Below are 26,514 nucleotides of genomic sequence, written 5' to 3'. Positions count from 1 at the left end.
ACTTGAACTTGAAGAACAGAAGATAAATAGAAGACTGTATGAAGAATAAGTTTCTCTCGTTAGTAGGTAAACATGAAGAGGAAAGAATTCACTTGATGGGCTGAATGAAAAATAAAGAGTCTCTAGGATGACATCAGAGAGTTGAGTGATGATAATTTGTCATCTTCATTTAGATGCTAGAAAACTCACAAAAATAAATTTGAATCAGATTGTGAAATGTGAATCAGGGTTTGTTTGTTTGTTTGTTTTTCTTAAACATAGCAATGTCCCCATGTATAAACAAAGTTTGGTAGCATAGTGTTAAGCATAGTGTTAACTGTGAGACTGTCAACTGATATTTATTAGAAAATAAGAATTCTGTTTGAAGTTAGATGCATCATTCCATACAGATGTGTTTGCTGCTTGTTATAGAATTAAAGTGAGAAAAATGGTATGTTCTCTGTGACAGGTGATGGGTGAAACAGCAGTTAACAAAATACAGAATCTGTTCTCAGAGAGCTTAAAATTAATGGAATGGCGTTCATTCTAGGTATGCATTGGAATCACGGGGACTGCCTGAGAACACAGGTGCCAGGTCTCCATGTCCCTGAATTGGAATCTCCAGGAGAGTGGGACCTTGGCACCTGTATTTTTGTCTTCATTATTTTTTATAAGATTTTTGGTGTAGAAATTTTTAAACATATCCAAAAGTGGAGGGAGTAGTGCAATGAATTTTCCTTATATCCATCAATCAGCTTCAACAATTATCAATTTATGGCCACTTTTATTTCATCTATATCCGTAGTCTCTACCCCCTTGATAACTTTGAAGCAAATCCCATATGTCATTTAACTTCATTTATGATGAGGTTAAATGAAGTCATTTGAAATTTTCTTACACAATAATTCCTTAATATTATGCAATCCAGTCATGTTTAGATTTCCCCAATTTTCTTATGTATTCATTCATATTAGCATCTGAATAAGGTCCATATGCTTCAATCAGTTTATATGTCTCTTAGATCTCATAATTTATAGGTTCCTTCTATGTCTCTTTTTTCTTAAAATGTATTTGCTGAAGGCACTGAGTGGCTTACTCATAGGACTTCCTGCAGTTTATATATTGCTGATGGTGTGTCTCTGTACATGTTCAACATACTCCGCTGTCTCCCGTACTTCGGGAATTAGACTTAAAAGCTTTGGTGGGGGGGGGGGTCAAGACCACAACACTGATGATTGTGTCTTTTTTCAAGATGCTCATCGTAGTGGTCCTGACTGGTGTGGCTCAGTGTGTTGGGCGTTGTGCCACAAATGGAAAGGTCACTGGTTTGGTTCCCTGTCAGGGCCTGTGCCTGGGTTGCAGGCCAGGTCCCCAGCTGAGGGCCTGCAAGAGGCAACCGATCGATGTTTCTCTTGCACATAGATGCTTCTCTCTTTCTCTCTCCCTTCCCCTCTCTCTGAAAATAAATTTAAAAAATCTTAAAAAAAATAGATGTTCATAATGTCAGATATTCCCGCCCCCCTCCTACCCCCCTGTAATGTTAGCAGCAGCTCTTGAAGCTTGGTGCCTAGGTTTCTTAATTCATGAGGAGTGGCAAAGTGGCGATACCCCGATTTCTGTCATTCCTTGATTTGTTAGACTGTTCTGTAAGGGGAACTTGCTTCATCTGTTATTTGGTCACCACATGCTACAGTTTGTGTAAGAGAAGCAAGATACATTTTGAATTCTCTCCCTTTATTTACCAATTTTTAAAATAACGAGTTGTTCTACTAGACCTCCAAAAGTGACCAATAAGGTTCTTTTTTAGTATCATTGTGAACAAATTTGATGCATTTCAAGTCATTGCATTTATTATCTTTATATATCTTGAATTGTCCATCTTTGACTGATCTCTTCAAATTGGTTCTCGAGTGTGTGTGCACATGTATATGTGTGTTTTTTAATCATTGTTTTTGTAGCTAACAAGCATTTATGTTAAACCACAAACAGAACCTTTGGGGAGGGCTTCTGCTTTAATGGCTTACCTTCTAAAATCAATGTTCACAATAGAACACTCATTTTCTTAATGGAACTTTGATGAGAAATGTGGTGCGGTGTATGTGATGGGTTATTGTTTAATATATGTCCTCCTTTTTACTTCCTAAAACTCTTCCCTCATTATTCACTCATTCCTTTATTTATTCTCTGGGCATTTCTAGGTCTCTACTACACTGTAGGTCAGAATTGTAGGCCCTGGGGACACACATGAATAAGATACTACGTCCCCATGCAAGGAGTGCCTGTGATGCAGACGACCGCAAGTTTGTGTTGTGTCCTTAAAATGACGGTGGCGTTGGGATTCAGTGCAGGAAGTGAGGTGCTGCCAACTCACATTCTTACATACAGTGGCATAGTCCCTTGGTTTGTTTTGTTATAACTGTGTAATAATTTGGCGTTACATGCTAAGAAATAAGACTTTCTTAAAATGACTTTTTTAAAAAAAAGGTTTTATTTACTTATTTTTAGACAGAGTGGAAGGGAGGGAGAAAGAGAGGGAGAGAAACGTCAGTGTGTGGTTGCATCTAGTATGCCCCCAACTGGGGACATGGCTCTCAACTGAGGCATGTGCCCTGACTGGGAATCGAACCTGTGACACTTTGGTTCACAGGCTGGTGCTCAATCCACTGAGCCACACTGGCCAGAGCTTAAAATGACTTTTTAAAAAAGATTTTATTTACTTATTTTTAGAGACAGAGGAAGGCAGAGAGAAAGAGAGGGAAAGAAACATCTATCGACTGCCTCTTGCAACCCAGGCAGGTGCCGTGACTGGGAGTAGAACTGGCGACCTTTCGGTTTGCAGGTTGATGATGCCCAACCAACTGAGCCACACCAGTCAGGGCCCATGTTGATTTTCAATATGAATGAAAATGCTGCCTACTGAATAGACAGTTTTCCGTTTCCATTATTTAGCATTCACAATCTCTGTGATCCATCTGTTTCCTGTGTTACTTTATATTAGGAGTACTGTTTTTTTGGAGGAGGTTCCTTCATGACCCTAATTTAGATCAGATTGTTCCTAATTTGGATTGTAACGGGCAGTTGCATGAATAATTGGGATTTGCCTTTACATTTATATTAGTGTCAGTAAACTTTGCTGCTTATTAAATTGCAGACTTTGATTCATAAGGAATCTGTGGAGACACTTTAAGACTATGCAGATATTTTGTTACTCATCCAAATCTTCCCTCTAGATGTAGCATCTATTAATGATTCTTGCCTGAACCAATCTTTACTATAATAGTTGCAAAGTATTAATTTTTCAACTCAGATGCACCCTCTACATTTATCAGTATGCCTTTGGTGTTCTACTGTAAGCAAGAGCCCTCCCTTCTGCCTTGTGTATAATATTTATTATAGATATGGATTCATGAATTCCTAAGTTTTCAGTGTTTTTAATACTTTCCTTAATTATTTTGGTGCTTCAGTTGTCTCAGATTAGGATTGTCTTCCTTTTTTACTGTTATTTAAAGGATTAAAAACATGGATACCATTTTGGGAGACTCCAAGTTATGATTAGACCTACTAATAATATCCAGATTACCTTCAAATCACACTCTCTGGAGAAAAAGTGCTGAACTCAATTCTCTGCGTGTGTGCAGCATTGGCTCATTCCCATGTGCCTTTGTATACCGTATTACCCAGGACTCGGGGGTTTTATGAGGGGGACTGAAGGAGGAAGTTTTTCTCTTCATTTTCAACTTTTTATTTGATTTTTATGACAACCTTATGATACAGACAAGGTGGTATTTGGACTCTACCTACCAACTCATTTTCTCCTAGCTTAAGTTTAGCAAAAGGCTAATGACCATATTCGCCTGTGAGATTAAGGTTCAATAGATTCCACCCCATTCCTCCGAACACTCCTCTGTGTGGTTTATGTACTGCGATTTGCTTTCAGAATTTTACTTCTCAAGTGAATATGTGTTCTGGTATTTGAATTAATGCTAAACGGTAGAGAGCCTTATCTAATATTACTGTGTCATCGAACATTACATAAAAAGCATTTCCCAACTTTCTTGCCTTCCTGCCAAGCCATCTAAATGTGTCTGTTTATTCTTACCAATCCAGTGCCATACAAATGAAGTTGGGCCAGAGTACCGACCTAGCAATGGCCCCTCATTTTCTCTACAATACGTTTCTTAAGGCAACACTTTCAGCCCATTTGTAGATGAACATGTCATATCTTTTGAGACTCACCACCCAGTCCCTTCCCCACCATACCTTATGCTTTAATATTCTGTGGCACCGCGACGCACTATGACGTTTCAGGCCTTTGTTGCTTTGCAGGTGCTCTCTGTTACGCATGGGAGGCACCCCCTCCCACCTGCTGAGTGAACTCTTGGTCGGTGTTGAAGCCTTTTCTGATTCTCTTTTTCCAGAGTTCATTATGCTTTACAGTATGCCATGTGCCATCTTCATCATTGCCTGGGAGACATATTAAAATATCTTTCCTTAGGATGTTGAGTTTTCTAAGGGCACAGACCCACAGATTGGCACGAAGTAGTATTAAAGTGTTTTTTGGACAGAAATGAATCAAATTGGAGAGGTCCTCTGTTGGTAAGTAGATACATATTAAAGGGTGTCTGTTGGTATGTTTGTCTAGTCCGCTGTGAAAGACTTCTCTGGCTCTACGAGAGCCATGCCAGCCAGGACGTGGTCTTATGGGCCCAGGGATGTGTTGTGCCTTTCAAGTATTGGCTAAGGATGCAAATAGTTCATTGAAGAGATCAGGTTTGCAAGCCCCTTAGAAAGAGTTCTGATGTTGTTAGTGAAGGCAGTGGGTGAATTATAATTGATTTGCAAAAAAAAAATGTATATGCTGAAGTCAGGGATGAATTGCACTGATGTCTATAACTTACATGAAATATAACAGAAAATAAGATGATTGATGGGTAAGTAGGGCTGGATGACGGTGTGTGTGATGAAGCAAATGGAGGAAAATGTGAATTGTAGCATCCAGGTGGTGGGTACATGGATTCACTGTGTAGTTCTTTCAACTTTTCTTAAAACTCGAAACTTTTCATAATAAAATGTTGAGGAACAGGATTCTTGTATTATTTTTAATAATGCGTATATTGGCTAGGCATATCTGTAATAAACACAGATCATCAACATGAACTTCCTAAGCCTTATTAATTATTTTTCTTCCTGTTATTGTTCCTCCTTTCTTCATCTAGTCAAATACCTGTTCTTATGTTGCTCCCTTAAAATTTCCCTGACCATCCGGTCTGATTCAGATGTTTCTCCTGTGTTCCCAGAGCACCCCTTGCATACTTCTGCCATAGGATTTATTATTCTGTACTATATTCATTTACTAATCTGCCTTAACCACTAGACTGAATTTCTTGAGTGCAAACACTGTTTTTGGAATGCTTTCGGTACAAGTAAAACCAAAAACAACAATAAATAGACTAACACTGGTTTAAACAAATAGGAGGTTATTATCTCCCATGCTAGGAGTCTGGAGGAAGCATCTCCAGTTTCCAGGGTTGGTTCGGTGATGGGCACACAGCGGCCTTTCTCCTGTCTTACCCCTCATCACGTCAGGTTCACTGAAGCAGTTCTGTGCATCGGAAGTGGCCACCTTGGTTATTTCAGTTTTTGAGCTTTCAGCACATTTGGACAAATGTCTGTGAATTTGTTGAACAGCCTTCAGTTTGTTTATGATTTCTTTTAAGAAAATTGATTTTGTGCTTTTGAAAGTAACAGCTCAGAATTATATGTGTTTATAAAAGCCCCCCTCCTCAACCTAGAAAATTATTTCTGTCCATTTGTTAATACAGCTGTAATAATTCACAGCAGCAAGGTTGCTTCAGAGAAATTATGTGACAGCTTACTGGTCTGGCGGGGGGTGGGGCTCTAACCTCATCCCCTACCCTCAGCTCTATGGGAAACAGTTGTGGACCAGAAACTAGGCCAGAAGCAGTTTCACTTCCTAAACTAAAGCCTTTTGGGGGGCCTGCTCCTTATCCCACTTACTCTATTTTAGTCACAACTCAAATGTGCATAATTATCTAGTTAATGTCTAGAACACTTATTAAAAAGCACATAATTAGAAAAGGGAGAGTGGAAAGAAGGCCCAGTGTAGGCAAATAAATGGATGGGCCAGTGACGGGGGAGGAAGCAGGCTCGGTCTCCATGGGCAGCGGTAGTGAAGGTGATTCTTAGAAAGGAAAACAAATCACCTGTGATCCTGCCACCCAAGGATATTCACTGTTGACAGTGTATTTCTTGCTAGTATTTTAATTTATGTATTCCTATATTTAAAACCAATTTCAGATCATATTTATGTAGTTTTGTATGTTTTTTTCATGTATTTTATCTATCCTTATTAAATGGAGCAGGCTGAGCATAAGTAAATCTTTTCTTGAAGATTTAACCCTTAAAGATAGCTTTGTGTATTTTGTAAATTTTCTACTGATGATTGACGGGATTTAGAGTCTTCCACCCTAAAATCTGCCATTTTGGATTAAATAATCCTCAAAATAAGGATTATTTTGAGCTTATGGCAATTGAGAAAATAATCGACACGAAGAGAAGCTGTCTTCCCCTCTCTATGGGAAGGGAAGTTCTTACTCACCTGAGACAACTCTAGATGCTAATGAGCCCAGAGAAGCACCAGAGGAATCTACATAACAAACCTTGCTCACCCTCACCTTTTATTAGTTTCCCTGTATTTACCTTCCCACAATTTGCCACCCCTACAAGTGCAAAGCCTCTTTCCTGTGTTTTGTCACTTCTCTAAAAAAAGTGTTGTTTTTTCATTGAGATCCTTTGTAAGCCCAGGTTCTAATCACCCCCTTTGATTGCTCATCACTGATTTCTCGTGTGTGTGCGCGCGCGCGCGCGCGCGCGCGCAATTGCACATGTTAATAAGCTTCTGTTTGTTTTTTCTTTTCACTTCTCTTTGTTTTCTCATTAATCTGCCTTTTGTCAGTCTAATTTTGGAGCCTCTGCCAGTGACCTAAGATGGGTTTGTTTTTCCTCCCCTACAGTGTTTATTACTTTTCATTTTAAATACTTAAAAAATATTTTAGACATTCAGAGTGCTTCTTGTTCAACTCCTGGTCTTTTGGAAATGTAATTTTTCTTACATTTTGATTTTGTTAAAAAAATGATCACCTAATGCTTCTTTTAATAGCTGTCTGAGAAGTCCTACTTGTTATACATGCTGACTCCTGTGTGGGGTGATTTTCTTAGATGTCATAGGTTTGGTGGGCTCCTGTTTGTGAGCTTTAGCTATGAATTTCCTGAGCTGTCTTCACTGCATGTTGTCCCCACAGAGAAGTTGTGTTTCGCAGTCTGCCTCGGGCTCCAGCACTGTGACCAGACTAGGATTACTTTTTGTGTGAATTTCTTGGCTTTGGAGGAATGCTGTGGTTATAGATTTCCAGAATACAGTTCCCTGCAGTCAGAGCTCGAGCCTGCTTGCCATCTTTCCCTATTGGTGAAGGATGTTCTTCTGGTCCATTCTTTACCTGAAGGTGTGCTCCTTCAAGGATCTTATTGTTAGGCCTGAGTTGCTCAAGAAACCAGACGGACGCAGCAAGCTAAGGAGCAGGGTTTATTAGCCGGGAATAAGAGGGAAAGTGGAGCCAACCTAGGGAGGTTGGGGAGCTAACCAAGTGAGGTTAGGACTCGCTCAGTTGTTCCTAGGGCAGGGTTTTTAAGCGCAAAAACCCACGAAAGGTAACTGGTTGGGGTGTCAGAGTCTGATTGGCTAGAGCTGGTTGCTGGGTGCCATTTCTGCTGACCATTGTTCTTGATACATCTTGTCAGCTTCGGGTTAAAGCTGCATCCTGTTATGCCGGATAGGCCGACCCCAGACCCCAATCTTAGCCAAGCATCTGTTTGTCCTGGGTAGGGTTGGTAGGCAGTTTCCTAGGCAGGCATTTTCCCAGGCTACAGTTTCCCACGGTACGGTTTTCCCGTCTGGTGATTTTCCATTCCTCCTAGGCCTGCCTACATCTGTCACTTACCTTTCCACATCTTAAATCAGAAAAGCTCTCAGTTCTAAATCCCACCTGGCACAGGGCTCCTAGCCCTGTGTGTTTGTTAAATCCTAAGTTACCAAAAATAGCAGTCGTCCAGGGCTGCAGAAATGCCAGCTCTTACAGCTGTTTTTTTTTTTCCTGCCAAGCATGGGGCTTTCTTAACTTTCTTGTAAGCTTGACTGTACATGTAAGACATTCCCTACCTTGGAGGTTTACTATAATACAATGCAGTCACCTGGGAAGCTTTCAGATCTTCTCAGCCCAGGCTGCATCTCAGACCAACTCCATCAGAATCTCTGGCATCAGGATGTTTTGAGAGCTCTCCAAGTGATTCCACTGTGCACCCAGAGATGGAAACCACTGTTTTATAAATGATGTTGTTTTATGTAACCCAATGATTTGTGTTTGTATCTGTGTTACATATATTTATTTTTCTACTAGTGTATTTTCAGTTACTTTGTCAGAAGAAAACCAATCTTTATTAAGTTTTTACTATGTACTAGGCTTTGTGCTTAGGTCTTTCACATGTTATCTCATTTTATTTATTATTATTTTAAAAGATTTTATTTATTTATTTCTAGAGCGTGGGGAAGGGAGGAAGAGAAACATCAATATGTGGTTGCTCCTTGCATGTGCCCTACTGGGGACCCAGGCATGTTATTCGAACCGGTGACCCTTTGCTTTGCAGTCCAGCACTCAGTCCACTGAGCCACACCAGCCAGGGCATGTTATCTCATTTTAATACTCAGAAATCCTGCAAGGTATGTTGGTGCTTTACTAGTTTTTGGAGATAAGAAAACTGGCTTGGAGAAATTAAATGACTAGTTCTAGGTCACATGGCTTAAAAATGGCAGAGGCAGACTTGGGCCCATGTCCTTTTTCCTTACTCTGTGGTTATGTGAAGTAGAGAGACTTTTGCACACAAATTATTAAAATAAAAATTGCCACTTGGGCCCTGGCTGGTGTGGCTCAGTGGATTGAGCACGGGCCTGTGAATCAGAGGGTTGCTGGTTCTATTCCCAGCCAGAGCACATACCTGGGTTGAGGGCCAGGTCCCCAGAAGGGGGTGCGTGAGAGGCAACCACACATTGATGTTTCCCTCTTTTTCTCCTTCCCTTCTCTCTAAGAGTAAATAAATAAAATGTTTTAAAAAAAATCACTGCTTGGGTTAGAATAAATTCTAGGTACTATCTGTTAAATTCACTTCTTCAGAATACCTTATCTTCCCCCAATTCAAGGGGTACTCTCCTCATTTCATCTCACTCTGATGAGGTTAAACTGATTTTGACTAATGAAATTGTTATTTTTAGGAAAGTTTAACTCAGTTCATCACTATAAATACACTTGAAGTAAATAATTTAGTTCTCTTTCTTTTAACTCTATCTTGTGTCATAAAGGGTACTTATTATAAAGTAATACATGTACTTACCCTTTTCAGGTGACTTCTGAGTCTCCAGTCTCTGAGGGCTGTGTGGGGGTGTGTGCTGGGAGGAGGGAGAGGTATGGGGTGGGGGTGGAGTGAAGATACAGAGAGTGAGGCTCCTGAGTCCTGGTGTTCCCCGTAGCTCCAGGTGACTCGGGGGCGGGCTAGGGCATTGGGGCTTGGAGTCACTGCACCTCCCCTCGGTGAAGCAGTGCTGAGGACACATTGACCTTTAGTGGCAGATGGTCTCCCTGTCCTCCCCTGTGACACAGGCCCCTCTCCATTTCTTCTCTCTTGACTTGCGGTTGCTCTGGTCCTGCTGTGGTAAGTGACTTCCAGAGTTGCTGGTGCTTTACCTCTGCCTGGAGCTGAGAAGAGTTACTCTCTGTTGGAATGTCTGGATTAGGCTTTTCTGGAGTATATGTACTTCACTTGGGTTGACACCAAACTGCCTCTAAGTTCTGTGTTTCTCATCTGCAGTTCTTCAACTGGGTCCTCTGTCCGTGTGTCACAACCTCAGAAGGCCAGCAGGATGGCTGCAAACAAGAGTAAGAGCCAGAGCTCCTTGGCCCTGCACAAGGTGATCATGGTTGGCAGTGGAGGGGTTGGCAAGTCGGCCCTGACGCTTCAGTTCATGTATGATGAGGTAAGCAATGCCCGGCACAGGCCGCCTTTGCCCTCCGGTCCGCTGTGGCAGTGTCCCCTCTCCAGCAGTGTTCATGCGCCTGTTCCCCCACGTGCATGGAGGATCATGGGGCAAACTCATATGAAGGTGCTTTCTGAATAGCTTTATAAGGGACTAGCCTGCTTAAAATCTGGATTGCTGCTTTTTTGGTTAATTTCAACTCTGGCAGGGATGGGAGGGGCCCCTGCTTGCATTATTTCCATTGTTATTCTTTGAGCTGTCTTTCTGGCAGGAGCAAGAGTGGAGAGGGGGACCTTTGTACAGTTATTTCTAAAGAACAGGCTGTTACTTAGCTTTGTAATAGTCAATTTGAGGACCTATTGAAAGGGAGAGCTAAGGTGTCATAAGACTTAATTTTTTCTCAAGTGATAGACATCAGGGTCTCCTTGCAGCAAGGTAGAGCTTGCACCACCCTCGCCCCAAACTTCCATCACCTGATGTGGGTAATGTAACTGGTGGCGAGTCTGGTGTGACCACACAGGCCTGATTCCTGTGGTAACGGATGCCCCTGCTTGGTGATGGTTGCTGATACTGGAGTGTTCAGATCAGAGCTTAACTGTTGTGACCTCTCTCACTTGCATCGCGTTTCACATAGCATGCGCTTTACAAAATTTGTGAAAGGAAGCCGTCAGAACCACAGTCAGTTAAGATCATTATCCCTTTTCACTAGACCTTCCATCTGCCCAGCTCCTCTTTCGTTGGGTGGTTCTGGAGTGGCCATGGGCATTTTTGGGATTTAGCTGAGGGAAGCTGATTAAGGATATGTTTAGTTGGGGATTAGTGGTGTATATTGATGTGGTTCAGAGTCGCTTTGGTGGTTATTAGCAGCTGTCCCAGCAGAGGAGTGGCTTCCAGGAAAATTTTTGCCGCCCACTGTGCCGACTCACCAGGCACTGTGACAGGAGCTGAGCCCCAGGGGCCTGCGTGGCGGCATGGACGTGTCCTCTGACACCTGGCACCGAATGAGTGGACTGTGAGGGAGAAACGGGGATTTTGAAACAAGAATAAAATTTAAAAGTATTTAATAAAAGGAAAAAGAAACATAAGGAGCTAGAAACTGGTCTGGAAAGTTCTTCCCTGTCTTGCAGGACAGCTTGATAGAGCTGTCCTAGTTTTGATAGTAGTCCTAAATCTTTCATTGCTAGTAATGTTAAGTAGTTGTGAAGCTGAAGAAACCTTTCTAAACTATCAATAAAAAAGAAATTTGGATCGACTAGGCTACAGGAAAGACTAAATTATTTTTTAAATTCTCTATAGGAAATATTTCAAAATCACTGGCATAGGACAAGATAATCAAAGAATATACAGCAAGCCAAAAAACAGTAGGAAGGTATCCTAGAGGTATGCCAGGCATTTAATTAATAAAGATGTTATTTTGCTGGATTTTGTAATGTGTTATTTGTATTAGTTTTCTATTTCTGTATAACAAATTACTAAAATTCAGCAGCTTAAAATGACACATATTTGTTACCCACAGTTTCCAGGGGTCAGGAATCTGGCACATCTTGCCTGGGTGCCTTGCCGAGGGACTCACAAGGCTGCGTGCAACACAGTCTCAGCTGTGGCTGTGAGCTCAGCGAGGCCTGGGTCTTTGTCCAACCTTCCTGGTAGCTGGACAACTTAGGCTGGAGGTCCACAGCTTTGAGAGGTCCCTGCTACAGGCCCTGTCTGTAGGTGTTCTTACCCTGGCCCCTTGTTTCTTCAAGGCCAGGAGGAACGTCTGTCCGGTTAGCTAAGACAGATTCTTACATAAGGAAGTGTAATCATGGGCTAATGATGTTCATGCCCTTTGTGACGTTCTTTTGGTTAGAAGCCAGTCACAGTTTCCCCTGAATTCAAGGGGAGGGCATCTACAGAGGCATATTTACTGAGGGTCACCTGAGGGGTTGTATTGGCCCATTAAAAAATGTTTATAACGAGTTTTGATTTCTCCTTCTGGTTATTCACTTCTCTATCCAATATATATGTAATTTTGTATTTTCTTAAAGAGGGACCCCAAAATGAGTAAACTTCAGACCAAAACCATAATCTCTGCTGAATTATAACTCTGCTTTTCCTTATAATGAGAAACTTTTCATTTTTGATGCTTGCTTTTCTTCATCTTGTTGTGGGAGCCAGAGTAGGGAAATCTGGCAGAATCTGCTTAATTTAGCCACACATTTTTGCATAAAAGAAGAGATGCAAATTTTGAAGTCCAAGTCTTTGTTTTTGCTTATTAACTTGATTTGCTTAGGAAAAATTCCTTACTTTTATAATGGAGACTAGGGAAGAATAGAGAGTGAGGAGAGGAATTAAGATGAAGGAGGTAGGATTAGAAGTGGTTTGTTAATGAGATGAGGGCAGGGGATTTTGCGCCTGTAAAGAATGAATAATTGGCGATGTCACATATTTTTGGTTGTCACAACTGGAGGGCAGGTACTACTTGCACCTAGTGGGTAGAGAGGCCAGGGATGCTCTTAACATCCTACAGCACACAGCAGAGAACTATCCCGTCCGTCCGCAGTGTTGGTAGTGCTGCTGGGGATTGGAGGCAGAGCTCTGAGAGCAGGATCCTTGTGCTCAGCACGGCAGCACAGTGCGGGAGGCTGGGAGTCTTCGTTTGGAGTTTTCATTGTGTGTTTGTGTGTGTGTATGGCATGAGAGAGGGAAAAGAAGCATGCAGAACTGTTTTCTTTAGCTTCTTCAGAGAAAGGAAGGAAAGCTATGCTTGATCTTAGGCTATTTTTCTCACGATTTAACGTATTTGAGGATTGGAAGGCAGCAGTTATTAAGAAATGGTAAAGTAAAATCAGAACAAGGGAAGAATAGAGGTGAAGTAATATGTGTTTCGGGAACTCTTTTAATTGATTTCTAAAACAGTGTCTAGTAGAACCTTCTGCAGTGATGAAAGTGTTGTGTAGCTACACTGTTCAATACGTGTGGCCACTGAGCACTTGCCACATGGCTGGTGGCTGCTGTATTGGACAGTGTAGTTTGAGAGGCACAATTCTGGCACTTCAAGAAACCTTAGCAGTGATTCCTTAGCAGTGATTCCCCTAGAACTCCTGGGGATCTTTTAAAAAAATATCTTCTGAATAACATATCTGGAGTTGAATACTAGGAATCTTTCTTTTTTTAAAGCCCTCTGGCAATTCTGACGTATAGCCCGGTGTGATAACTCCTGCCTGGGGTATGATCCAGTCAAACCTGATTTCATAGAAAAGGAAACTTAGCCCTATAGTCGGGGATGCCTGTGGTCTAAACCATTCAAACTCTTTGTTCATGGTCCAACGCTTTACCTGTAGTTTAAAAGAACTTTTAGTTTATATGGTGGAATTGCCATGAAAATTGGATTGTAAATGGAGCCACAGTCCCAGTATTCTTTATTTTTTCCTAAGTTCTGACTTTGAGAAAAATTAGACAGAGATTTTGACCTTTTTATCCTTGGCCTAACATACTTGAAGACTTAAAAAAAATACTTTATTGATTATGCTATTACAGTTGTTCTATTTTTTTCCTCCACTTTATTCCCCTTTGCCCTGCACCCCCCTCCAACCAACATTCTTGCAACCCCCACACACCCCCCTGCCTTAGTTCACGTCCATGGGTCATACATATAAGTTCTTTGGCTTCTCTGTTTCCCGTACTATTCTTAACCTCCCCCTGTCTATTTTGTACCTACCATTTATGCTACTTAGTCTCTGTGCCTTTTCCTCCATCTCTCCCCCTCCCCTTCCTCATTGATACCCCTCCATGTGATCTCCGTTTCTGTGACTCTGTTCCTGTTCTAGATGTTTGCTCAGTTTGTTTGGTTTTTTTTTAGGTTTGGTTGTTGATAGTTGTGAGTTTGTTGTCATTTTACTGTTCATATTTTTGATCTTTTTCTTAGATAAGTCCCTTTGACATTTCATATAATAAGGACTTGGTGATAATGAACTCCTTTAACTTGACCTTATCTGGGAAGCACTTTATCTGTCCTTCCATTCTAAATGTTAGCTTTGCCGAATACAGCAATCTTGGATGTAGGCCCTTGCCTTTCCTGACCTTGAATCCTTCTTTCCAGCCCCTTCTTGCCTGCAAGGTTTCTTCTGAGAAATCAGCTAAGAGTCTTATGGGAACTTCTTTGTAGGTAACTGTCTCCATTTCTCTTGCTGCTTTTAAGATTCTCTCCTTATCTTTGATCTCGGGTAACGTAATTATGATGTGCTTTGGTGTGTGCTTCCTTGGGTCCAACTTCTTTGGGACTTTCTGAGTTTCCTGGACTTCCTGGAAGTCTATTTCCTTTGCCATTGGGGAAGTTCTCCTTCATTATGTTTTCAAATAAGTTTTCAATTTCTTGCTCTTCCTTTTCTCCTTCTAGCATCCCTATAATTCAGAGGTGGGAACGTTTAAAGTTGTCCCACAGATTCCTAAGCCTCTCCTCGTTGTTTTGAATTCTTGTTCCTTCATTCTGTTCTGGTTGAATGTTTATTTCTTCCTTCTCCTGCAAATTGTTGACTTGAGTCCTGGTTTCCTTCCCTTCAACTGTTGGTTCCCTGTACATTTTCCTTTATTTCTCTTTTCATAACCTTCACTTTTTCCTCTATTTTGGGACCATAATCAATCATTTCTGTGAGCATCCTGATTACCAGTGTTTTGAACTCTGCATCTGATAGGTTGGCTCTCTTTTCATCACTTCGTTCTATTTTTGAAGCTTTGATCTGTTCTTTCATTTGGGCCATATTTCTTTGTCTTGGTGTACCTGTTACGTTAAGGGGTGGAGCCTTAGATATTCGCCAGAGTGGGGTAACTCACATCACTGCTATTGTGGCATTACATGTCAGGGAGGGGTCCGAGAGGGAACAATGCTGCTTGCTCGGTTCTCCACCCGCTTTCAGTCACTTCCCTGGCTGACCACAAGCCAATTGGATCCTTCTGGTGCTGATTCCAAGGTGGGTGGGCTTGTGTATGTTCTAGGACCCTGTGGGTCTCTCCAATGAACTGTCCTGGGAGGCTGGGAGTTTCTCCCGCCTCCTCAACCCCCACAGGTTTTTTCAGTCAGAGGTTTTGAGGCTTTATTTCCTGGCACTGGAACCCTGGGTTTCTTGGTCTGGCTGGCTCCCTAGCTGTTCCTCCTGGTTTATCTGCATACAAATGGGGGACCGCCAGGTCCTCCATCCCACACCCTGTTTTGAGTCCTCTCCACCCCAGCTGCCATCTCCATCCCTCCTGCTGGTCTAGATGAATGTTTCTTCTTTAACTCCTTGGTTGTCAGACTCCCATACATTTCAATTTTCTAGCAGTTTATTCAAATTCATTGTCCTTCTTTTGGTTGTGCAAGGAGGCAAAGTGTATCTACCTACCCCTGCATTGTCTGCTTGAAGACTTTTTAAGCTCTTTGCCATTTCTGGTAAGGTGAGGTTGGTGCTGGGGAGACTTTGGCAGCAAACACATCAGACTTTTAGTGGCTAGCAGAGTCAGCTGAGATGTGGCTTAGTACTCAGGGGTGTGTATGAAGATTGACTTAGATTTGTGTGTCTTGAGCATCTGTCTGAACATGAGTTGCCCATGAGTTGGTCCTTGTAGGACCGTGTCCTTGTAGGTTCCCACCTCTGAATTATAGGGGTGCCAGAAGGAGAAAAGAGCAGGAAATTGAAAACTTACCTGAAAATATAACGGAGAACTTCCCCAATCAGGCAAAGGAAATAGACTTCCAGGAAGTCCAGGAAGCTCAGAGAATCCCAAAGAAGTTGGATCCAAGGAAGCACATACCAAGGCACATCATAATTACGTTACCCAAGATCAGAGGCCAGGGATATGGTTCATCTTAACAGATACCATGACTTTGGGGATTTCCTATTTCTAGTGGAAAAATGGAAACATCGAGGTCGTAATCTAATGTAATCTATTAGTAAGCACAGTTTTTCTTATCACAGAGGTATGCAGTCACACCAGGACATTCTGACTTCTGATGTCAAAGGAGTCAATGGAACTCTCATTGGTATTAACCTTGAAAACTCAGAAATATGCAATTGCAATGCTTTATGGAGGTTTTCAGAGATTTGCACTATAGGGGGAGGGGAGCTGGTTGTGTATTTGTCTTTTGGAAAGGAGTTAAAAGAAGGGCACTGTAGTGCAGGAGAAGCAGATTTTTGCATTTATTATTATATAATATTTATAATACTATATATTATATTTGTATTATATATTTGTATATTATAATATTATCATTATATTTATAATTATTAGGATGAATATAAGAAAAGCTAATGCTGAAAATATTTTAGTTTTTTATTTATAGATTTAAAATCATTAGAACTACTAGCTCCTACTTGGCATTACAAGACTTTTCAAGAGTTTTCTTCAAAGGGCCCATAAGTTCATGTTGATATTTACATTTCAATTTTTAAGTCTTTAAAAATTTTAGTTAGATCTGGCCGTTGTAGCTCAGTGGATTGAGCATGGGCTGCGAACTGCCGGTCCAATGCCCAGTCAGGGCACATGCCTTGGTGGCAGGCCAGGTCCCCTGTCGGGTGCACACGAGAGGCAGCCACACACTGATGTTTCTCTCCCTCTCTTTCTCCCTCCCTTCCCCTCTCTCTAAAAATAAATAAATAAAATCTTTTAAAAAATCTTTAAAAAAATTTGAGTTTTATTAAGACATAATTCACATACCATGAAATTCACCCTTTTAAAGTATACAGTTCAGTGATTTTTAGTATATTCACACAGGTGCCGAAGTATCACCACTGTGAGTTTAGAAGATTTCATCACTCCTCCCGCCCAAACACCCTATGTATTAGTCATTCCTCATTACTGCTCCCTCTCCCACCTCAGTCCCTGACAACCGCTTTCTGGTTTTATGGATTTGCCTATCCCAGACATTTTATGTGAATGGAATCATACAATATGTGACCTTTATATCTGGCTTCTTTCACTTAACATAATGTTTTTAAAGTTCATCCATGTTGTAGCATTATTTCATTTAAAAAAAAAGGTGAGATAGGATTCATACACCATAATATTTACCCCTTTAGAAGTGTAAAATTCAGTGTTTTTTAGTATATTCACAAATTTGTACACCCGTCACTATCTAATTCCAGAACATCACCCAGAAAAGAACTGCGCGTCTGTTAGTAGTCACTCTCCATTCGCCTTGCCCACAGCCCTGGCAGCCACTACTCTACTTTCTGTTTACACAGATTTGTCTATTCTGGATAGTTCGTATAAATACACTCAGTAAATGACAGTGTCTTCTTCTTCTTCTGCTTAGTGTAATCTGTCAAGATCCGTCCATGTTGTAGCGTGAATCAGCACTTGTTACTTCTGACGTCAGAGTAATCTTCCATTATCTGCATATGCCTTACTTTGTCCATCCATTCATCAATTGACAGTGTGCTCTTTGGCTATTAGGATAATGTTGCTATGCACACTTGTGTACAAGTCTCTATGTACACCTACTCATATGTCCTACATTCTCTTGGGTGTATAGCTAGGCATGGCATTGGCTGGGTTACATGGTAACTCTTTGTATAACCCTGGGAACTGCAAAACTGTTTTCCATTACAGCTGCACCTTTTTATTATTCCCACTAGCACTGTGTGAGAGTTGCAGTTTCTCCACATTCTCGTGAGTGCTTTTTGTCATCCATCTTTTTGACTGTAGCTTCCTAGTAGTTGTGAAATGGTATCTTATTGTGGTTTTGTTTGCATTTCCCTAATGATTAATGATGTTGAGCATCTTTTCATGTACTTCTTGGCCATTTGTATATCTTCTTTGGAGAAATGTCTATTCAGATCTTTTGCCTATTTTTTCATTGGGCAGTTTTGTCTTTTCATTACTGAGTTTGGGACAGAGGATTAAGTGCCTCTCGAGTCTGTCAAGTGTTGCCATGTTCATCTCCGTGAGGATGTACCGTTCTCTCCCTCCACCGGCGATGTACAAGAGCACCATTTCCAGAGTATGTGGTCAGACTGGGGACTTTGCCATTCTGGTATCTCCATATAGTTACAATTTTTGTTTTCTTTATTAGTGAGTATGTACATTTCTTCATGGGTTTAATATCTGTGTATCAATATTCATTTTTCTGTGAATTGTTTATGTTTGTTGCCACTTTTTCCCATTGGATTGTTGATCTTTTTTTCCCTTCCCCTTTTGTGGGAAGGGAGAAATCTTTGGGATATGGCTTCAAATATGTTTTCCTTGTTTGTCTTTGGTCCTTATTTATAATGTGTCAAACAGAAGCTTTTTTAATTAATTTTTTTACTTAGTCTAATTTATCAAATTTTTTTTACCTGGCTTCTGGATTTTGAGTCATTGTTATTAAAAAGACTGATTACTTAAAGGTATTAAAGGGATTTCACCCACGTTTTCTTCTAATACTTGAGGGTTTTAGTTTTTACATTAATGTTTGATACATTTGGAGTTTATCATGTCATATAATTAGTTAAGCCTCTTGGTACTTCTTGTCAAATTACTTTTCAGGTGAGTTTTAAGTTTCCGTTGCTTATGAATAGGAGCTCCTGTTTCTCACCCTTGCCAGCGTTTGTATTATAATTTTATACTGACAATAATGTTGCCTAGTGTTCTGCTGTGTGCTTGGTTCCCTCATCTGTAAAATTGGATTATCTGCTCTTGTTTAAAAAGAAAAAATAAAAAAATGGTAGCACTGAGGAATTAAGAACAGAAATGTTATATAGGAAGTTATTTTTATTTTATAGCACCTTACACATACTGTGGTAATCACAGGCACACGGTAATACTCAGTTGCGATACTCACTTGCTTATAGATTAAGTATCTGTATATTGACATTTATCTTTTTGGCAGATTTTATTTCCCTTAAAACTATGTTCATTACTGATAATATTGTTTATTTCCTCAGTTTGTAGAAGACTATGAACCTACCAAAGCTGACAGTTACAGAAAGAAAGTCGTGCTCGATGGAGAAGAGGTCCAGATAGACATTCTGGACACCGCTGGACAAGAGGACTACGCAGCCATTCGAGACAACTACTTTCGCAGTGGGGAAGGCTTTCTACTAGTGTTCTCCATTACCGAGCACGAGTCATTCGCAGCGACGGCGGAGTTCAGGTGCGCTGGACATGGCCTCCAGCCTCCAGGAGGCTTTTTGTCTTCCTTTCGTATGTCTGGACTTGGAAGGAATTGGGGCTCAGAAGAGTACGGGAGGGTTGAGCCTGTAATTAGGAAGAATCCTTCTAAAGAATTTTCTGGGGTTTTTTGAATCCGGGCATGTTATAGTTCACTATTGTTACAATCTGTTTGGACTTCCCTGTTTATAATAATTTCTAAGTATAAATTATCTTAATCTGTTGTCCGTAAGAGGGACAAAGCTGTTTCATGCATTCAAGAGCCCATGGTTTTGTTTTCATATAAATCCTGAGAGACAGTGATTGATAAGAGTTAACTCTATCTTTTTAATAATTTTGCTAGAAAAGTAACAAGTTTGGTCTGTTTTGAAGGTTATGAAACATTGTCAGCAGAGTGAAAGATGTGAGTCAGAGTGATCATTTTGCAGCTCCCATAAGGACTTAGCACAATTGAGTAGAAAGAACCCAGCTTTAGAATCAGGCAGACCTGGGTTTAAATCCCTGCCACTTACCAGTTTAGTGACCCTGGGCAAGCTTACTTAGCATCGGAGATTCTGTTTCCTTATATGAAGATATGCTTGTTATTGAGGAAATGAAGTGAAATGATGCTTTGGACTGCAGACTCCACCCTTTATTGCGCTGTGTTCCCAGGCCCTCTCACAGAGTGCGCACGTGGTCCTTACATGGTGGGTGGAATAGTACTGTGCTAAATCATTTGAAAATATGGTAAAGACACCGTAAGTTTATTTTGTTATAAGCAAATAGTGAGCCATTAGGCATAATTCGTATGGGAATTCTAATGGGAAGTGTCTTTTTCTCTTTCCGCTATACCCTTCCCATTTTTTCTTACACAATTTTTTTTCATTTATTCTTATAAACCTACGTATCTCTTTGCTTTAATACCTAGATCTAGAGTCTTAACAGGGAACTAAAAAAGGAAAAAAAACCCACTGTAACTTTTTTCATTTTTTTTTAGCAAGTTTGGTTAGGAATTAGGGTGAAAATGAGGAAGCTAAATATCCCCTCAAGATTGGGAAGGAAGCGCCCATGAGCCATGGAGGGGCCCTCACGAAGTGAGCTCCAGGAGACCAGCTGAGAAAGTGTAAACTAATAAGGGAGTGACTCAGAGTTGCAGGACCTCACAGGTTGGGTATCTGTGCTGTGTTGATCAGCCAAATGACTAGGACTCCTGATGAGAAGTCCTTTAATTTTTCGACTTCTCTGACATGTCTTGAGGTTTCTGTATGTGGATATAGCCCGTGGGTTCATAATTGTGTTTGCAGCTACACGATCCTGTTTTTATGCCTCCTTGTGGTAAAACAGGACAGGCGCACATTACCTTACTTTCTTCCCTTTCCTGAGCCTTTTGATTTTCTATTGCTCTGTGACTCGCCATGAAAGGCAGTGTTGGGCAGTAGAAGGGTCATCTCCAGAGAATAGACGATGCCACCCTTGTCCTGTCTCCCTGGATTAACAGGCACACACACTCACACAGAAACTCTTGCAATACTTGTGCGCTCTATAGAGTTGGAGCGGTCTCATCTCGTCTTGGAAGAAGGGTTTTGGTTACTTAGAGAAGAGAGATTTTTAGAAGAGAAAGGACAGGACTACCTAAAGGAAAAAGGAAGGGAAGTTAGTTTTTCCTACTTGAACTCTGACATTTAGATACAAATTTCAGAGCTGGCCAGGTTTCTTTATCATTGTAATCATGAAGGTTATCTGAGCCTTTGTGATTAAAATCAGTCACTTTATGCCTGTTAGCACTTTTAAAATGAACCATTTCTGTATTTATCTTCCAAATGGAGAGACCCCAACATAGAACGAAATGTTAATATACTCTCTCTTGAAACTTTTCCTGGACGTATTCTATAAACTAGAGAAATAGGTTTTGCTATAAGAGACCAGAAATTGGTACTTCCATTTTTGGATTAATATGTTTATTAATCAGGTAATTTTATATTCCTGTGTAAGACTAATGAGCCAGAAAGCCCTCAGTTTTTGTTGTTTATAATGTGTATTGATCACATAACTCTAAATGTTGAAATGTAGGGGATAGCAATTTTCAAGCATCTAGTGTCTGTTCATTTTTCTTAAAATATTTGATATCTGGCACTTCGGTTGACTATATGAAAGAAATTTGAAATATTTTTATTATAAAATGTTATCCTGAATCATATACAAATCAGTGCAAATCTCCACAAAAATGCATTTTTGAAGGGTTCCCACTGGATCAGAATAGTGCAAGAGGAATATTTAATTTTTTTAATATTTGGTTTTGATTAATAACTTTAGACAGCTGATTACTTTTAGTAGAGGTAAAATTTAATATGCTATATGGGTAACAGTTCTTTTAGAGAAGATGTTTTTGAAGTACTTTTTCATAGACCTTGGAGTATTTCCTTTCTCATCACTTTGTGTGGAAAAATAATGTACATTAAACACGATCACTACCTAACATAGCTGTCCCCGTCCTGTGGCCTGTGGCATTTACTGTGTCTAAGTGGAACGGGGGTGCGGGGGGGGGGGGGGGGGTGGGCGAGGCAGGTGCATAGACACATACAGATATCACAACAGAAGTTTCACAAAACCACTCTTACTTTACTACTAGAGACTCCCTCTGATGTTTCTTTTCTATTCCTTTTCATTGAGGGAATGGTTGTAACCCACTAAATTGATTTCACAATGTACTAATTGACTGTTACCTTTCATGTGAAAAACACTGGATTTCATAGCTTTTATTCTCACAAAAAAATCATACAATTTCTTTTTTCAGGGGACTTATTAAGCATTTTATGTATGAAGATACTCCTTTCAGCTTGTTTTTATCTTTGCAGTCCCTGTGTTTTTTTTCTTTCTTTTTTTACTTGAGCATAAATTGGGGACCCTGTTGATATGCAGAATCCTGGGCTCCTGTGCAAGCATTTACTTCTGCAGGGCAAGTGTGGGGCCTAGAAATCAGCATTTGTGACAAGCACACCAGGTCATTCTGAGCACCAGACTTGGAAAACCCTTGTCTGGTTTATGACAGGATCTAGGTTGGGAATGTGTCCTTGGGACACGTGTAAGTATAGCAATTTCTTCTTTTGCCTTTGGAAAGCATTTCACTTTAAATGACTTTGTATTTGATATGCTACTGCCTTAGGGAACAGATCCTCCGTGTTAAGGCTGAAGAAGATAAAATTCCATTGCTTGTGGTGGGAAACAAGTCGGACTTGGAGGAGCGGAGGCAGGTGCCCGTGGAGGAGGCGCGGAGCAAAGCTGAGGAGTGGGGCGTGCAGTACGTAGAGACCTCAGCCAAAACTCGGGCCAACGTGGACAAGGTGGGCGCACTCTTCGCCAGCTTCTTGGAAACAGACTTGAGAAACAGCAGAACCTAGACATCTTGTAGGTTTGGTTTTAAGGGAACCATTTATGGAAACTAGGGATTTTTCCAGGTGTCTACGTCATTATAATGAGAAGCACTGGGAGGGTTTCACCCTTGTTTTAAAACAACCCAGAGTCCTTTCACTTTGTCATGAGCCTTGTTGGAGATGCCTGATGTTGGCACAGCCCTGGAAGTACAGTGAGATGAGGCCATTCGTTTGTGCAGACTGTGCTGGAAGGGTGGACATAGGTACAGCAAGTCCTCAAGTGACGTCATTCTGTTCCAGTGATGCTGAGATGCATAGGAACTTGTTTATATCCATTAGCCTGCGGTAAAATTGGTTTCTTCAGTTTGCTTCGAGTCATACAACCTAATCACGACCTTTAGTGAGGACTTCTCTGTAGCTTCCCCATGCTCTCTCATCTTCCATAGCCTGTTCTTCAGGCACAGGGCTGGCTGTGTCCCATTGAGGGGGTTCCCCAAAGAAACTCAGTGTGTCCTGATTTTGTTCTCATTGAGTTATTGGTTAGATTTATTCTTTTTACCTTTCATCCACAGGCAGAGCCCAGGTGTTCTGTCTTTATAACTGAACCTCTAAATAATATTTGCCTTCAGGAACCAACTCTCCAGGGATTTCTTTTCTCTTTCATGCTGAACTTCAGCATATTTTCTCTTTCAAGATGATCTTGATAATGATGAACAGTGACAATTTGAAAATCCATCTACCAGTAATTGCTGTTGTTAGGACTTTAAAAACAAATTGAGGTTCAAAGTGGTTGTTATCTGGCTACAACAGACAACCTCAAAAATGAGGCCTTCCCTGTTCCTTCACCCTGTTCATCAGCTCTTACTGCATGGTTCATAGTCTGGTAAAATCTAAACCCATTTCACTTTGGTGCCAACAGTGGGTACCTCAGCAGCTGAATCCCCCAGATCACTGCTTATGTTTCTCTTTCTCTTTTTTTAAATAAAGATTTTATTTATTTATTTTTAAAGAGGGGAAGGGAGGAGGAGAGGGGGAGAAACATCAATGCGTGGTTGCCTCTCGCACACCCCCTACTGGGGACCTGGCCTGCAACCCAGGCATGTGCCCTGACTGGGAATCGAACCAGTGACCCTTTGGTTCCCAGGCTGGCATTCAATCCACTGAACCACACCAGCCTGGGCTTATGTTTCTCTTTCTTATGGAGATAAAATTCTCCTTCACTTCCTACCTAAAGAGGGAGGGATTTGTAGCCAAGCTTTACTTTAGCTTGAAGGATGCTAGAGGAACACTGGTACCCTTAGAATGTCATATTAGCAGCAGTTCACTTCAGAGGCTCTTGGGCAGCACCTATAATGTAAATCTGTTTAGTGTGGTCTGCAATGTGATGGTCACTGGTCAGCTACTTTTTTCTTTGTACTGTTATCCCAACTCTTATGTTGACTCTTGTGCTATTCCAACTTTCTTTCTTTCTATAAAATTGTTTCCCAGCTGTAGAAAACCCATAGGAAATCCAGACATGTACTTTATTTTGAAAAAGTCAGGAAGGCTTTCTCAGCATGGAGCGGTTGACGTATATTTTGGGGTGGGAGAGGGTAGGGAGGGGGCTGCCTCACAGCAGTTTGTCATCTCCCCTTCCTCCACCCGACCAGCTTGACCTGCCAAACAAGAACCAGCCGAAACTTCTGACTGGCAGTATTGTATTCATTTGTAAACAATTTACACGAAAGGTTGATAAGATCAGCCAGGGAACAATTTTGTCATCATTTTAGGTTGGACACACTCCATTCCTCTCCTCCCACCTTTTGTTAGAACAAAAAGAAAAACCTGTAACATTTGAAGCTTTTCACTGTTCTTATTATGGGTGGGGTGCTTTCCTGAGCGCTGGAGAAAGGGGTGCCTGCTCCAATCTGAGGGGTCTTGGGGGAGCCCTTTTCTGTGTCCCCAGCTGGTGGTAAATGCTGGTGACATCCCACACTCGGCGAGTGTGGTCTTGCTTCCTCCCGAGAAGGTCCGCCTGTGAAGATAAAAGGAGCTTGTGGTTTGTGTGAACGTCCAATGATGAAAGCCTCCACCCTGTCTCCCACTTTGTCTGGTTCTTCTCTGGGAGAAATCTGAAATGTTTGTTTGTGGGGGCATATTTCGTCTGCTTGGGTATAGTCAGTACTTTGGCACAATTGCCGGCAGCAGAGGGCAAAACCCAAACTATGTGACAGATGATAATCTATCTAAATATACCACACTGGCATTCGAAGGACAAGTCTCTCAGCTCTTGATAAAGTTCCTTTCAGCTGACATTGCAGGGAACGGAGGAGGGGTGGTTCCTCAGCATTAGGGCAGGGTGTGTGTGTATACACACAACACACACACACACACACACAGGGAGGGGGCGGGGCAGCCTGCCAGAAAGGCCGCCCCCCCCCCCCCCCGCCCTGCTCCTACCTCCTACCTGTCTCTCTGTGTGTGTGTGTCTCTCTCTCTCTCTCTTACACACACACACACACACACGTACGCACGCGCACAACTGCTTTCTCAAGTCTTCTTTCGAGTTATGCTGGGAACACTGTCCTGCAAAATGATGTTATTAACCTTTATATGGTCCTTATAAGGGTTAACTAAGGTCCAGATATTAATATCATTTTCCTTTTCTGGTGGTTGGGAATGCTAGAAAGTCTGATCACTATTGTCACTCTTAGTATTTGGGATGTCACTAACTGTAACAGATCTGTTCAGTGCTGTTTTATCCTTCATCATACTTACCAGAAGGAAAGGTTTTACAATTTTGAGAGAAGCTGTTGAGTGATAGTAACAGTATGATGGGGCTGTCCTTAGGTTGACCAGTTGTACGATATAAATCGAGATGTCCTTTGGTGTTTGATGTTAATTATTATTTTCCCTAGGCTTTTTGCTTTTGAGGGCATATGGTTTATAGAATAAGTACGGCTTTGTGCTCAGTCTAATTGCTTTATTAAATCATTAAATGACTTTTTCCTCCCTGTTTTTCTCACCCCAGGTGTTCTTTGATCTAATGAGAGAAATCAGAGCAAAGAAGATGTCAGAAAACAAGGATAAGAATGGCAAGAAAAGCAGCAAGAACAAGAAAAGTTTTAAAGAAAGGTGTTGCTTACTGTGAATGCCTCACTGACGGATGAAGTCAGTTGCCGCTAAGGACATAGGGTGGGGTTGTTCAGAGAAGGCTGTAGTCTCCTTCTTGGTGTGTACCCTGCTCGCCCCAACTTCATTCACAAAGACTTCTTTAAATGGGGAAAAATATTTGTGGGCCAGTGGCTGGCAGAAATAAGCCCTTGACCTTGTGATGGATTGGGTACTTTGTCAGGAGGTTTTGGAGTTCCCTTTTCCTTAATTCCTCCCTCCCTCCCTCCCTTCCAGAAGTTTAACCACATATGTAGTGCTAGAGGTAGGAAATAGTCCAGTGTTAATTAAAATGAAAGAAGACTGTCATAGTATCTTATTTCCCCCCAATTTCATAACATTAGCACCTTTTGTTTTGCAATAAAAATGCCTTATTAGGTTTTGGAGAAGGGGTGGTGTAAGATTCCCCAACCCATGTCAGCTTAACAGTAGTTCTCAGAAAGACCCATTAAACTCTAAGGATGCTGAAAAACTCGTATTTTTTTTTTTGCGTGGGAGAGATTTTTCTTGGCAATATCCAATGGATCTGAAACATAGCTAAAACCATAAATTTCAGTTGGGCCAAAGAGGTCAATACCATGCTCATGCTCATATATTTCATATATTTCTCATATATGAAAAGTAGAAGTTGTATTCTTTGTATTTAAGTATTGGCCCATGGTACTCTGTGTTGGCTCTCTTCCTCCTGTAGCATCCTTGTTTTGAGAACTTCTTTTTAATAGACTAAGTGAAGACTCAAGAGTGGTATGCTTTATAAGTGATGCACTTTTCTAATCAGATTAAAAAAAATTCTTTGGCTAAATCCTCTCCGAATTGCCAGCCCGAGTC

General features: G+C 41.1%; 1 protein-coding gene across 5 annotated transcripts in view; it reads left to right on the top strand.

The window, feature by feature from the left end:
- The window catches only part of RALB (RAS like proto-oncogene B), a 43,759-nt gene extending 17,601 nt beyond the window's left edge, over window positions 1-26,158 (top strand). For 4 of the 5 annotated variants that reach the window (XM_024569721.3, XM_045203121.2, XM_045203120.2 and 1 more), the window contains 4 exons: window positions 9,916-10,081; window positions 18,961-19,169; window positions 22,329-22,506; window positions 25,547-26,158. In XM_024569721.3, the coding sequence (XP_024425489.1) occupies window positions 9,968-10,081; window positions 18,961-19,169; window positions 22,329-22,506; window positions 25,547-25,666 (621 nt within the window). In that variant the 5' untranslated portion in view covers window positions 9,916-9,967 and the 3' untranslated portion in view covers window positions 25,667-26,158. Of the gene's footprint in view, window positions 1-8,752; window positions 8,774-9,915; window positions 10,082-18,960; window positions 19,170-22,328; window positions 22,507-25,546 lie in introns of those variants that run through there. The other variant, XM_045203122.2, reaches the window with a different exon arrangement.
- Window positions 26,159-26,514: the final 356 nt, after the last annotated feature.

Source organism: Desmodus rotundus, chromosome 2, assembly GCF_022682495.2.
Source record: "Desmodus rotundus isolate HL8 chromosome 2, HLdesRot8A.1, whole genome shotgun sequence".
NCBI lineage: Eukaryota > Metazoa > Chordata > Mammalia > Chiroptera > Phyllostomidae > Desmodus > Desmodus rotundus.
This window is presented reverse-complemented; position numbering and strand designations above follow the sequence as displayed.